Source organism: Bos taurus, chromosome 2, assembly GCF_002263795.3.
Source record: "Bos taurus isolate L1 Dominette 01449 registration number 42190680 breed Hereford chromosome 2, ARS-UCD2.0, whole genome shotgun sequence".
In the NCBI taxonomy this organism is placed as follows: Eukaryota; Metazoa; Chordata; class Mammalia; order Artiodactyla; family Bovidae; genus Bos; species Bos taurus.
The window spans coordinates 61,953,464-61,969,578 of record NC_037329.1 but is presented as its reverse complement, the minus strand read 5'-3'; the positions used below and the strand labels follow the sequence as shown (position 1 = coordinate 61,969,578).

At 36.5% G+C, this 16,115-nt stretch overlaps 1 protein-coding gene across 3 annotated transcripts in view; it reads right to left on the bottom strand.

Moving 5' to 3' along the window:
- ZRANB3 (zinc finger RANBP2-type containing 3) overlaps positions 1-16,115 on the bottom strand; it is a 303,685-nt gene that overhangs the window by 134,757 nt on the left and 152,813 nt on the right. For 2 of the 3 annotated variants that reach the window (XM_002685411.7, XM_059878566.1), the window contains 2 exons: positions 8,602-8,780; positions 4,878-5,109 (listed from right to left, as the gene is read on the bottom strand). In XM_002685411.7, the coding sequence (XP_002685457.2) occupies positions 4,878-5,109; positions 8,602-8,780 (411 nt within the window). The remainder of the gene's footprint in view (positions 1-4,877; positions 5,110-8,601; positions 8,781-16,115) is intronic. The other variant, XM_005202542.5, reaches the window with a different exon arrangement.

The following is a 16,115-nucleotide window of genomic DNA, read 5'->3' as shown; positions in this document are numbered from 1 at the left end:
CTATGCACAAATGTATGCCAATATATAGATAATTTAGATGAATGGACAAATTCCTAAAAAAGATACAATACCAAAACTGATTCTAAACTAAATAATCAATCTGAATAGACATTTGATCAGTGAAGAGAATGAGCTGTTAACCTAAATCCATCCACAAGGAAAAGTTTAGACCCAAATAGCTTAACCATCAAATTCACCAAATTTTTAAAAAATACAATGTTTTGCAAAATCTTTCAAAATATAGTAGAGAAGAGAACATTTTCCACTTCATTCTTTGACACTAGTAATACTTTAATAACAAAACTGGACCAAGATACAATTAAAAAAAAAACACTACAAATCAATCTCTCTTATGGATAGGGACACAATGATTGTCAACAAAATATTAACAGACTGAATCCAGCAGTACATGAAAGGATTATATATTATGACCAATGAGTTTTATCTTAGAATGCAAGGTTGGCTTAATATGTGAAAGTCAATTATTATACTGTAGCCTATCAATAAAGGACAAAAACATATGAGTACCTCAATAATGAAGAAAAAGCATTTGACAAAGCTCAACATCCTTTCTTGATTAAACACTCAGTAAACAAGGGGTAGAAAGGAACTTACTCAACCTGATAAAGGAAATCTTCAAAAACCCACCATTAACAAGGGTTTAGGAGGAACCAGAAATCAAACTGCTAACATTCTTGAGCTCGTAGGGAAAGGAATGCAGTTTCAGAAAAACATCTACTTTTGCTTCATTGTCTGAGCTATCAGGGTTTCCCTGGTAGCTCAGACAGTAAAGAATCTGTCTGCACGGCATGAGACTCGGATTCTATCCATGGTCCAGGAAGTTCCTCTGGAGAAGGGAATGGTAACCCACTCTAGTATTTTTGCCTGGATGGAGAATTCAGTGGAAGAGGAACTGGCAGGCTACATTCCATGGGGTCACAAAAGAGTCAGATACTACTAAGCAACTATCACTCTGCTTCATTGACTAAGCTAAAGGCTTTGACTGTGTGGATCACAGCAAAATTCTTAAAAAGATGGAAATACCAGACCACATTACCTGTCTCCTGAGAAAACTGTATGCAGGTCAAGAAGCAACATAACTGGACATGGAACAACGGACTGGTTCCAAATTGGGAAAGGAATACATTAAGGCTGTATACTGTCACCCTGCTTATTTAACTTATATGCAGACTACATCATATAAAACAACGGGCTGGATGATTAACAAGCTAGAATAAAGGTTGCCCGGAGAAATATCAACAACCTCAGATATGCAGATTATACCATTCTAATGGCAGAAAGTGAAGAAAAACCAAAGAGCATCTCGATGAGGGTGAAAGAGGAGAGTGAAAAAGCTGGCTTGAAACTCAACATTCCAAAAGCTAAGATCATGGCATCCACTTCCATCACTTCATGGCAAATAGAAGCAGAAAAAGTGGAAGCAGTGATAGATTTTCTATTTGGGGGCTCCAAAATCACTGTAGACAGTGACTGCAACCATAAAATTAAAAGATGCTTGCTCCTTGGAAGAAAAGCTGTGACCAACCTAGACAGCATATTAAAAAGCAGAGACATCACTTTGCCAACAAAGGTCCATATAGTCAAAACTAATAGTTTTTCCAGTAGTCATGTATGGATTTAAGACTTGGACCATAAAGAAGGCTGAGAGCTGAAGAATTGACAGTTTTGAATTGTGCTGTTAGAAAAGACTCTTGAGAGTCCCCTGGACAGCAAGGAGATGAAATCAGTCAATCCTAAAGGAAATCAACCCTGAATATTTACTGGAAGGACTGATGCTCAAGCTGAAGCTTCAATACCTTGCCCACTTGATGTGAAGACCTGACTCATTGGAAAAGGCCTTAATGTCCGGAAAGTTCACTTTAGTTCAGGTCGCTCAGTCGTGTCCAACTCTTTGTGACCCCATGGACTGCAGCATGCCAGGCCTCCCTGTCCATCACCAACTCTCAGAGTTTACGCAAACTCAGGTCCATTGAGTCAATGATGCCATCCAACCATCTCATTCTCTGTCGTCCCCTTCTCCTCCCAGCTTCAATCTTTCCCAGCATCAGGGTCTTTTCCAAGGAGTCAGTTCACATCAGGTGGCCAAAGTATTGGAGTTTTAGCTTCAACATCAGTCCTTCCAATGGATATTCAGGACTGATTTAGTTTAGCATGGACTGGTTGGATCTCCTTGCACTCTAAGGGACTCTCAAGAGTCTTCTCCAACACCACAGTTCAAAAGCATCAATTGTTTGGTGCTCAGCTTTATAATCCAACTCTCACATCCATACATGACTACTGGAAAAACCATAGCATTGACTAGATGGATCTTTGTTGGCAAAGTAATGTCTCTGCTTTGTAATATGCTAAGTTGGTCATAACTTTCCTTCCACAGAGTAAGTGTTTTCCTTCCATGGAGTAAGCATCTTTTAATTTCATGGCTGCAATCACCATCTGCAGTGATTTTGGAGCCCCCAAAAATAAAGTCTGTCATTGTTTCCACTTTTTCCCCATCTATTTGCCATGAAGTGATGGGACCAGATGCCATGATCTTAGTTTTCTGAATGTTGAGTTTTAAGCCAACTTTTTCACTCTCTTCTTTCACTTTTATCAAGAGGCTCTTTAGTTCTTCTTCACTTTCTGCCATAAGGGTGGTGTCATCTGCATATCTGAGGTTATTGATATTTCTCCTGGCAACCTTGATTCAAGCTTGTGCTTCCCTCAGCCCAGCGTTTCTCATGATGTACTCTGCATATAAGTTAAGTAAGCAGGGTGACAATATACAGCCTTGACATACTCCTTTTCCTATTTGGAACCAGTCTGTTGTTCCATGTCCAGTTCTAACTGTTGCTTCCTGACCTGCATACACATTTCTCAAGAGGCAGGTCAGGTGGTATGGTATTCCCATCTCTTTCAGAATTTTCCAAAGTTTACTGTGATCCACACAGTCAAAGGCTTTGGCATAGTCAATAAAGTCAATTCCAATCCCAAAGAAAGGCAATGCCAAAGAATGCTCAAACTTTCGCACAATTGCACTCATCTCACATGCTAGCAAAGTAATGCTCAAAATTCTCCAAGCCAGTCTTGAACAATATGTGAACCGTGAACTTCCAGATGTTCGAGCTGGTTGTAGAAAAGGCAGAGGAATCAGAGATCAAATTGCCAACATCTGCTGGATTATCAAAAAAGCAAGAGAGTTCCAGAAAAACATCTCTTTCTGCTTTATTGACTATGCCAAAGCCTTTGACTGTGTGGATCACCATAAACTGTGGAAGTTCTGAAAGAGATGTTGGGAAAGATTGAAGGCAAAAGCAGAATCAGGTGGCAGAGGATGAGATGGTTAAATAGCATCACTGACTCAATGGATGTGAATCTGAGCAAACTCTGGGAGATAGTGAAGGACAGGGAAGCCTGGCATGCTGCAGTCCTTGGTTTCACAAAGAGTCAGACGTGACTTAGTGACTGCAGAACAAAACAAGGGCAATACTTAAAGGTGAAAGACTGAATGCTTTCTCGTAAGATTAGGAACAAAATAAAGATGCCCACACTTGCCATTTCCATTCCAAACTGTACTGGAAATTCTAGCCAAGACAATTAGGCAATTTAAATACAATCTTGCATACAGAAAATCCTAAGCAGTCCACTGAAAACTATTAGAAGTAATGAATGAGTTCACCAAGGTTGCAGTATACATGATCAATATGCAATCAACTGTATTTCTACAAATGAAATTAATAAAACAATTCCACTGACAACAGCATCAAAAAGGATAAAATATTTAACAAAAGATGCAGAGGAGTTATCCTATTATAACTACAAAGCACTGTTAGAAATTTAAAACCTAAATAAATTCAAAGATATCCCAAGTTCATGGATTAGAAGACTTAATATTGTTAACATGGCAATACATTCCAAACTGATCTACAGGTCCTACACAGTGACTATGAAGCTGGATTGTCTACAGAAGTCGCCAAGTTATTAAAAACAATTCTTAGGAAAATTCAAGGGACCTAGAATGTTCAAAATCATCTTGAAAAAGAAAAACAGAGTTGCAAGACTCACACTAGTTTCAGAACTCCTAATTTAGAATTTATAATCTTCTACTTTTTTGGTGAAGAGTCCCAAACATCTCCAATTTGTATAATCATCATAATCTACAAAACCGGGATTTACCCTTGCTTGGAATAGCACCTATCCTGGGTGAGGCATGAAGGTACTGGCATGTAATTACATGCGACACAAGGACCACTACTGTATTGTCAGGGTTCTCTTTCTTATGGTAAGTAATCAATAAGTGATTAGTCATTTTACTATCATCATGCAGAATACACATATCTTTTATATACTCCCATTCTGAAATGATACATTTTGCATATTTTTATAAAGATATAATGAACCCCACAATCCAGGAACATAATTTTGGAACATAAGGAAATTACCTGGGGTCCACTCTTCCACTTCTAGTATTTACAGCAAAAATATAAAAGGTAAAATTGAGAATTTTACCATCATTATCTATGTACTTTTATGTGTCTTTCAGAAGACTTCCAGAGCAGAGAACAAATGTAGAGCCATGGTAATACTCGGAGAGATGTGACACCATAGCTGTCTCTCAGAGTTGGCTTATTACAAATGTATACTAAATATAAAAATCTTATAATAAAGGTAAAAGACATATATAAATATACCTATAAGCATGGCTAAGGTTCACACATACATAGATAAAAACAGTCATGGTAACAGATATATTTAGCCATAAATAGATGCCTAGAATTTTCCAATGTGCTCTTATGGCATTTGAAGCATCTAATTTAAAAATTATAAAAACAGTGATTGATGCCATTTTTTTTAAGCCCAAAATATAAGGAATTTAATACCTCTTCGGGTCTTCCCAATGCTGGAGTTCCTGTGAGCAGAATGGCTCGTTTGGCTTTCTGTACTATTGGCAATAAAATCCGGCTGCGAGTTGCACTTCTGGACTTCATGTAGTGTGATTCATCTACAATAACCACTTTGAAGTTCTGATTATTCAGTGCATCTATCAGAGTCTCCGCATCTGTGGTTAAAAGGCCATAACCCAGAACTGTCACTTTGCTGGTTGATATTCTCCTAGAAAACATAATCCATGTACTTAAAAAATATTTTGGTAACCACTGTATCATAGACAATACATTTCTTAGGGAAGAGATACAGAGGAGAAAGAAGAGGAAAAATAAGAAGAGATGATACAATGCTGAAACCCAGTGTCTCTTAATTTACCATCTTTAAATATGATAAATCAGAATCCAAATTTAAAATTTGGTTAAGAAAACGAAATTTATAGTTAAATGGTCTTTGGAATATTTTGACATCCAGGTCGCCACACTTTACTGGGGTAATAAGAAAATTACTTTCTGGGAATATTTGCTTCAATGCATCTAGAATTCTTGTATATAAAGTAGGTAATTCGAAGATTAATTGACTATTCAGTGAAGACTTCCCACCAACGGGATAGCGGTGTTTTTCATCTCAGGCACTACTGTGATTATAAGCAAGATGATAATGTTACAGGTATGTCCAGAGCACTGCAGGGCATTTCACATTTTGAACCCTCTCATTAAAGGCCAGTAGAGTCCCTATCACTGTGACAACAAAAGTGAGGCCCTGGCCCTGGGGTGATATAATTCATATATTTATAATATTCTTTACCACACTGTATGAAATTATTCATTTATATATTTATTTCCCTTATTCTATCATAAGATGGGTGAGGACAGGGAATGTGTCTTATTCTTATTTGTATATACAGTGTTGTGCTCCCCATGAGTCTGTAAAATGAGATAATTAGAAAAATATATTCATTAACAATAAAATGTATCACTTTTGCATTTTCTATATGACCAGTGAAAAACACAGGACAGTGTCAAGTCTTTTGCAGTTCTCTAGTCTCTAACAGAAAATTCAGATCTCCTAAAGAGCCTAATATGAGAAGGCAATGCCATCCCGCTCCAGTACTCTTGCCTGGAAAATCCCATGGACGGAGGAGCCTGGTAGGCTGCAGTCCATGGGGTCGCTAAGAGTCGGGCCTGACTGAGCAACTTCACTTTCACTTTTCACTTTCATGCATTGGAGAAGGAAATGGCAACCCTCTCCAGTGTTCTTGCCTGGAGAATCCCAGTGACAGAGGAGCCTAGTGGGCTGCCGTCTATGGGGTCGCACAGAGTCGGACACGACTGAAGCGACTTAGCAGTAGCAGTCTCTAACAGAAAATTCAGATCTTCTAAAGAGCCTAATATGAGTACTAATATTAGTACTAATATGACAATTTTTGCTTTTTTTTTCTGAAGGACAACTGCATTTATACCTTGGATAAATCCACTCAATACAGGGACTTATGGCACCCCACCTTACATAGAGGTTGCCCAGCCTTACATAGAGGGGAAGGCAATGGCACCCCACTCCAGTACTCTTGCCTGGAAAATCCCATGGACGGAGATTTTCCCATGGTCGGACACGACTGAGCGACATAACTTTCATTTTTCACTTTCCTGCATTGGAGAAGGAAATGGCAACCCACTCCAGTGTTCTTGCTTGGAGAATCCCAGGGACAGGGGAGCCTGGTAGGCTGCCGTCTAGGGGTCGCACAGAGTCAGACACTACTGAAGCGACTCAGCAGCAGCAAGAGCAGCAAGACATTGGGTAAGTTTTTCTGCCCTTAGCTATCATCCTGCAGAAAAGTTACATGCTAGGGTTGAAGCACTATCTAACATATGCCAAATGTTATTCATTTAAAAATATTAGCCACTGTTTTAATTGCAAGAGTATAGTTCCAAAATAGTAATAAAAACTAGAAGGCTTAAATGCTATAAATATGATAGAGGAATATTTTAAGACTACTTCAATGTAGACTTTTTAATAAAGTATAGCTATAGAAAATGATTATAGAGACTATAATAAATTCTACATTCTCTAAACTATTGTCTTAAATTTCATGCAGCTTTATTAAAAAAGAGGAAAATTTTCATAATTATTATCTACATTTTATTTTGTCTATACAAATATAGTGTCTAAATTTTCTGGGGCCCAAGAAGACATATTTTACTGAATTAGAATTCCAAGGCTGAAAGAGAAAAAGGCAGCTATCTATTTTGTCTGGTTACTCTTTCTACATTCACAAAGGCCAACTTTATTTCTACAAATACATTTTATGTTAACAATCTTAGAGAATAAAATATAGAAGAATAATACCACACACAAAAGAATCTAACAAAAATCTATATATTTATTTCTAGTAGAAACATAACTTTATTTGTGACTCAGAAATGGTAATTTTGAACTTCTAGGAACATGACAATTTGTATAATTCACCTAGAAACTCAATGTAATAAACTATTAATATTCAAATTGATTGGTTTATTCCAATGGCTGGAAAACAAAATGAGAAAAAGACAGTAACTATACTATGATTTTAGAATAAGGACTTCAAACAGTCACAAAACAAATGTTTTCAATACAGAAAATATTAAAACTATAAATTGAAATAATAAAAAAGTAAAATTGCCTAACATTAATTTTGAGTTACACATAAAACTTGCATATAAAGTAACAACTTAGAAGGCAAAACCTGCCATAGTTGCTGATAATAAAACCTCACAAACTTCAAGTTAATCACTGAAAAGTTGGAAAATTTATTTTTCAACTTCAAAATAGTCAATTTAAAGTATATTTAAGGTATATACAAAGTAGGTATATTCATATGTTTTTAAAGCATGTATATTTTACATTAAAAAAATACCATAAAGGAACATATAACATTAAATATATGGTTGGTTTTTAGATAGGTAATTCATATTTTAAAATGGAAAATAAAATTCTTTACATTACTTTCTTATGGAGAAACAATGGAAATAGTGACAGACTTTATTTTCTTGGGCTCCAAAATCACTGCAAATGGTGACTGCAGCCATGAAATTAAAAGACGTTTGCCCCTTGGAAGAAAAACTATGACCAACTTAGCATATTAAAAAGTAGACACATTACTTTGCCAACAAAGGTCTGTCTAGTCAAAACTATTGTTTTTCCAGTAGTCATGTATGGATGTGAGAGTTGGACCACAAAGAAGGCTGAGCACTGAAGCACTGATCCTTTTGAACTGTGGTGTCGGAGAAGACTCTTGAGAGTCCCTTGGACTGCAAGGAGATCCAATCAGTCAATCCTAAAGGAAATCAGTCCTGGATATTCATTGGAAGGACTGATGCTGAGGCTGAAACTCCAGTACTTTTGCCACTTGATGCAAAGAGCCAACTCATTAGAAAAGACCCTGATGCTGGGAAAGATTGAAGGCAGGAAGAGAAGGGGATGACAGAGGATGAGATGGTTGGATGGCATCACTGACTCAATGAACATGAGTTTGAGCAAGCTCTGGGAGATGGTGAAGGACAGGGAAGCCTGGCATGCTGCAGTCCATGGGGTCACAAACAGCTGGATATGACTGAGCAACTGAACAACAGCAACCTTACTTTCTTAATTCTAAATTCTGCGATATTTCATTCCAAACACTGCTATACATTAATTATACACAGGAGGGCTTTTTTTCTTAAAGATTAAAAAAGTTGTTTTTACCCAACATCAGTTTTATTCTGGATAACATTGATTTCTTCAGGACTCAGCTCCGGGATCCACTTCTCTATTTCTTCAGTCCAAGGATACCTCAGAGATGAAGGGACCACTATTAGAAGAGGCCATTCCTCCTTATAGAAGTAAGCGATGCCAATTGCCTGAACTGTCTTTCCTAGACCCATCTAAATTAGAAACAAATAAATAATGTTCAAATATTAAACATTATTAAACAAATTTATTAAGCAAATTACTAAAAGTTTTCCAAGAGCAGTTATATTACTAGTTACCATTTCAAAGTTTTAAGGCATAACATTCAAGTACAGAGTCAAAAGTTTTCAAAGTTGAAACAAGATCCAGATGAAGATAAATTTTTTCTATCTTGTATTTTAACAACAAATAGAGGATAAGTTAGGCAGGACATGGGAACAGGTAAAGGTAACTTAGGAATGGACACACATGCATACACACACACACACACAAAGCACAACCTACACATTTTACTATCAGATCAGATCAGATCAGTCGCTCAGTCGTGTCCGATTCTTTGCTACCCCATGAATCGCAGCACGCCAGGCTTCCCTGTCCATCACCAACTCCCAGAGTTCACTGAGACTCACGTCCATCGAGTCAGTGATGCCATCCAGCCATCTCATCCTCTGTCGTCCCCTTCTCCTCCTGCCCCCAATCCCTCCCAGCATCAGTCTTTTCCAATGAGTCAACTCTTCGCATGAGGTAGCCAAAGTACTGGAGTTTCAGCTTTAGCATCATTCCTTCCAAAGAAATCCCAGGGCTGATCTCCTTCAGAATGGACTGGTTTATCTTAATATTCTATACCTCCTTCCAAGAAATAGCACACAACCCAAACTTTAGCTCTACATAGTCGAATTTAAGATTTACCTAATGGTAAATTCTAGCTCTAAGAGAAAAGAACAAGCTTTTACAAAATTTACTTTTGTAAATCTGAACCAAAGAATGACTATGTACCATTAGATATGTTTCCTAGTCCTTGAAGCCTTCCAATCCTTAGAGCTGAAACCCACTTAAATTAGGTTCTGGGACCAACTTAGTTCCAAGACAGTAGAGATTTAAGATTTGAGAGATTCTTTAAATCTCTTAACAATTTAAGAGATTTAAGAATCATCACCTGGCTTGGGATCATTAATGTTGCTTCTTTCCTGCAACAACTCTGATCACGGGCACAGTTCCAGGAACTGAGTCATGGCCTTATTTTGTGTGTGTGGACCATACCACAAATCTGTGCCATAGTTGTGAGTTCCTGGTTTTGTTTCCTTTCAAGGTTTCATAACTCATTTTCTTAATCTCAGTTTCTCTAGATATGGGGCTCTCTTTTCTTCCACAGTATCTTAGGAAATAGAATGCTTTCTTTGGGACTCAGATTCTACCATCAGGTCCTTATATCTTGCTTGCTGCTAAATTTACATAGTATCAATGAGCTGCCTACCTGGACTTTGGTGCATTTTACTTAGTGTGATTAACAGTGTTCTGTTTTGGCCTGCCAGGCATCAGCTGATGAACCAGTGTTTAAAATTTCCTAATACTGTCTGCTCCTGAGGTCAAGGATGTAGGTCTTCCAAGAAACTATAAAATGTAGAGGATAACAGGCAGGACATTCTGAGATAAACAGGAGCAATATTTTTTTTCAATATATCTCCTGGAGTAATGGAAACAAAAGCAAAAATAAACAAAGAAGACCTAACTAAACTTAAAAGTTTTTGCACAGCAAAGGAAACCATAAACAAGAAGAAAAGACAATCTACAGAATGGGAGAAAACAGTTGTAAACAAAATGACTGACAAGGGACTCATTTCCAACATACACAAAAACAACTCATGTTTCAATATCAAAAAGACAATCCAGTCAAAAAATGAATAGAAGATCTAAACAGACATGTCTCCAAGGAAGACAAACAGATGGCCAACAGACATGAAAAGATGTTCAACATCACTAATATTAGAAAAATGTAAATCAAAACTGCAATTAGGTATCACCTCACACTACTCAGAATGGCCATCATGAAAAAGTCTACAACTAATAAATGCCGGAAAGGATGTGGAGGAAAAAGGAACCCTTCTACACTGTTGGTAGGAAAACAAATTGGTGTAGCCACTATGGAAAAGAGTATGGAGGTTTCTTACGAAGCTAAAAATAGAGTAACCATATAACCCAGTAATACCACTCCTGGGCACATATCTGGAGAAAACTGATTTGAAAATATACACACACCCCAGTGTTTATAGCAGCACTAAACCCAATTAGGAGAAGGCAATGGCACCCCACTCCAGTACTCTTGCCTGGAGAATCCCATGGATGGAGGAGCCTGGTAGGCTGCAGTCCATGGGCTCGCTAAGAGTCGGACATGACTGAGCGACTTTACTTTCACTTTTCACTTTCATGCATTGGAGAAGGAAACAGCAACCCACTCCAGTGTTCTTGCCTGGAGAATCCCAGGGACGGCGGAGCCTGGTGGGCTGCCGTCTATGGGGTCACACAGAGTCGGACACGACTGAAGCGACTTAGTAGCAGCAGCAAACCCAATTAAAAACCAAATCAGTCTCCTTTCCTTGGAGAGCAAAGGAAAGTCATGTCTTAATATATATCAATAAGGAGGCATTGTGATTTAAATGAAAAGTTTTCCTTGAGTTTTATAGCTTGAGTGAGAAATTTCAGAATCTAACTTGGAATCACCGAAAAGAACAAATTTCTGAATCTGCATAACTGATCAGGTATCTGAATTATCTGAAGATAATACCCTATCCTGGTTGGACAATTCACCTAAAAAATGAGATTCCAGTCTGTTTTTATCTAGTTATCTTTCATGGAAACAACCCTAAATTCATCATCTCTTTGTTAAAGATCATTTAGTTAAATGAATAATGGTGATTTCGAGAAACTAGAAAGATTTACCTATACAAAGTAAAGCAAGCAAAGCAATCAGTTGTTAATGTTCTCAAGTATTTATTTTTTAGGTATTTGCTGTTGCTTGTTCCTTTTTTGGGAACCATCAGTACAAGATAGTTTAATAGGACAAATTCAAACAAAAGATGATTCCAAATTAAAAAATAAAAGTATATTAATGTAGTCTCATGTTCCCATTAAGGAAAGAAATGATCCATAGCATAGAATAGCTGTGTTTTAGATAAAGTTTATCAAAAGGAAAATAACTGTATGAAACTATTTTTATTGGAGAAATAAACTTTCAAATTATGTACTTAGGTTTCAATACTTTGCAAATAAGTTTAAATAGCCTAACATTCAGTTATAAAAGCAATAACACACTTCAAGTAACTTAAGCATAAAGAAGTAACCCCATTCAAAAGGTGGTTTAAAACTCTTGGCTTTAACTACCATAGCATTTGTTAAAGTAGAATAACACAATGTTTCAGAACAATTAAGCCTAAATCACCTATTTGGAACAAAATCCTTGACTCAATAATAATACAGCTGTTTAGGTAACTACCTAGGAAGAATTATATAAAGAATATACTAACTTCAAGAGAACATTTTATCAATATTTTCATAATAATCAATCATTGTTATACTGGGGAGAACAATTTTACATTTTCTAAATGTCTTTTTCCATAAAATTATTAAGATCAACTAAATAACAATGGTCCTGACATGCTAATGTCTGTTTCTTTCTTTTTTTTTTTCATCATGATAACTTTTAGATAGCAACTATATACAGAAGATGCCTGGTGATTGAAAAATTTTTGAAACATAAAATTTTTGCTGATTTTCAAGTTATAAGCAGCTTGTAGCTTTTAGGGTTGAGATCTGGATTGTTTTTAGAATAGGTGGTCTATTTGTTCTAGAAGATACCCCTTTGGAGGACCCTTTTAGGTGTGTAGATTTAAAATTTTAATGAAGAACTGAATTAAAGAAATCCACATAGAAAAATTAAGAAGTATTAAATGCAGAAAACGCTTCCTCCTTTGCACCTAAAGGCAGGAAATAAATTCCCCTTCTGGCCACAGACTCTTATAACTCCAGGAAGGAACCAGACGAATCTACAAACAAACCTCATTAAACTAACCCTTATCTTCCTAGTTATATTTTCACCCTATACCAGCCCTAGCCCAAACCCTGTTGCCTTGTCAATTTTTCACAAATTTACTGTTTCATTATCTAAAAGGTATACCAATTTCCTGTTCTGGTCACTTCAAGTCCTCATTTTCTTGTGATGGCTCTGAAGTACATGAAAAAATTCAGCATAATTTGCATATCTTCCTGTTATCCAATTTATCTTGGTCAGTTTAGTTTTCAGACCCAGCCAGAGACCCTAAGAGAGTCAAGGAAAACTCTTCATTTCTCTGCACTAACCACTTGGAAATGTAATAAAAGTAGGTCTTTGCCTCACCCCTCACTAGAAGACAATTTCCAGAAAGATCAAATATTTATGTACTAAGAAGGAACAAAGAAAGGTAATAGAAAAATATGTGTAGAAATAAAAACAGAGTAGACATTTTAATTCACTATACCAAATCCAAAAAACATAAAGGAAAATACAGAGAGAATTACATGGAAACAAAACAACAACAAAATGTAATACAAATGACAAAAGGCCAAGTTCCTCAATTTATGAAAAGCTTCTATCAAAAGGGGAAAGAAAAAAAAAAGACAAACAATCCAATGGAGAAAAGAACTGAATGACCAATTTATATATGTTAAGTACACTTAACAACCATCAAAAAATGCCCAAGGTCACTCATACTTAGGGATGAAGAAACCAAAACCTTGAGAACCCATTTTTTCACCTATAGAATAAGATGAACAAAAACTAAAGATATGATAACAGTGTTGGAGAGAGTACGAAGAAATCTGCACTTATACACTGTTGCGGATCTAAACCAGTAATGTGGCCATCCAGCAAGTCCAGTCATTTCAGTTTATCCAGGGATATGCTTGCATAGTACACAAAATCACTAAAGAAGATATTGGTTAGAGAAATTATGGTACCTCCATATAATGAGACATTAGGTAATATTCTTATATGGAAAGACTGGAAAGCCATAGGATGCAAATACTGTACTGAAAGAAAAATAGTATGGTGAATATAATCCAGTTAGTATTGAGAAAGGAGAGAGAGAGAAGAGAAGACAGAGAGGGGAAGAAAGGGAAAGAGGAAAGAAAAGAAGAAGGAAGGATAGGAACTATTGATAGCATAACCATTGGAGGGAGGGCTTGCAGGGGTAGGACTGGAAGGAAAATACTGACTTTGAGCTTGTATTGTCTTCCATGCAGTGTACTTATCCCCCTGAATAAATATTACTTGGAGGGGGCAGTAAAGAAGAGACAGAAAAGTTCTTTTAAAAATACGCAAGAGTGGGAAGGAGTCAAGATGGCAGAACAGGAGGACGTGGAATTCGTCTTTCCTCTTAAGTATATCAAGAATACATCTATAAATGGAACAACTGCGGAGGGAGAAATACTCCAAAACTCATTCTAAGAGGTCACCATGACCTGGATACCAAAACCAAACAACGATATCACAAAAAAAGAAAATTACAGACCAATATTACATTTGAACACAGCCGCAAAAATCCTCAACAAAATACTAGCAAACAGAATCCAACAACACATTAAAAGGATCATATACCATGATCAAGTAGGATTTCTCTCAGGAATCCAAGGATTCTTCAATATATACAAATGAATCAATGTGATATATTAACAAATTAAAGAATAAAAAACAAATGATCTTCCCAATATATACAGAAAAAGCTTTTGGCAAAATTCAATATCCATTTATGATAAAAACTGCAGAAAGCAGCACAGCGGGAACCTACTTCAACATAATAAAGGCCTTATATGACAAGTCTAGAGCAAACATCATTCTCAGCAGTGAAAAAGTGAAAGCATTTACTCAAAGATGAGGAAAAAGACAAGTATTCCCACTCTTCACTCTTACTCAACATAATTCTGGAAGTCCTATCCACAGCAATCAGAGAAGAAGAAATAAAAGGAAAACAAACTCAAAAAGAAGTAAAACTGTCACTGTTTGCAGATGACATAATAGTATAAAAAGAAAATCCTAAAGATGCCACCAAAAAACTACTAGAGCAAATCAATGAATCTGATAAAGTTGTAGGATACAAAGTTAATGTACTTCTATACACTTACAACAAAAGATCAGAAAGAAAAATTAAGGAAACAATTTACCATTGCAACAAAAAGAATAAAACTACCTAAGGAGGCAAAAGATTGTACTCAGAAAACTATGAAACACTGATGAAAGTAATCAAAGATGACACCAACAGAGAGATATATCATGTTCTTAGATGGAAATAATCAATATTGTGAAAAATGACTATACTACCCAAAGCAATCTACAGGCTCAATGAAATCCCTATCAAATTACCAATGACACTTTTCACAGAACTCAAACAAAAAATTGTACAATGTGTATGGAGACACAAAAGAACTTGAATAGCCAAAGCAATCTTGAGAAAGAAAAATGCAGATGGAGGAATAAATCTTCCTGACTTCAGACTGTACTACACAGCTATGGTAATTAAGACATTATGGTACTAGCACAAAAACACAAATATAGATTAATGGGAAAAAATGGAAAGCCCAGACATAAACCCACACACCTATGGTGACTTCATCTATGACAAAGGAGGCAAGAATATACAGTGGATAAAAAAGTCTCTTCAATAAGTGGTGCTGGGAAAACTGAACAGCTACATGTAAAAGAATGAAACTAAAACACTCCCTAACACCATGCATAAAAATAAACTCAAAATGGATTAAAAACCTAAATGTAAGGTGAGCCAATATAAAACTCTTAGAGGAAAACTTAAAACACTCTATGACATACATCATAGCAAGATCTTTTTTGACCCACCTCCCAGAGTAATAAAAATAAACAAATGGGACCCAATTAAAGTTAAAAGCTAAATGGGCAGAAGATTTAAATAGGCATCTCTCCAAAAACATACAGCTGGCCAAGGGGCACATGAAAAGATGCTTAACATCATTAATCATTAGAATGCAAAACAAAACTCCAATGGGGTATCACCTTACAGTGATCAGAATGGCCATCATGAAAAATCTACTAACAATAAATGCTGGAGAGGGTGTGGATAAAAGGGAATCTTCCTACACTGTTGGTGGGAATGTAAATTAACACCACCACTATGGAAAACAGTATGGAGGTTCCTTTAAAAACCAAAAATAGAACTACCATAGGACCCCAGCAATCCCACCTCTGGGCTTTTATCCAGAGAAAGCTCTAATTCAAAAACATACATCCACCACAATATTCATTGCAGCCCTACTTTCAACAGCCAGGACATGGAAGCAATCTAAATATCCAACAACAGATGAAAGGATAAAGAAGATGTGTATACATATACATGAGTCTGAGTGAACTCCGGGAGTTGGTGATAGACAGGGAGGCCTGGCGTGCTGCGATTCATGGGGTCGCAAAGAGTCGGACACGACTGAGCGACTGATCTGATCTGATCTGATACATATACAATGGAATATTACCC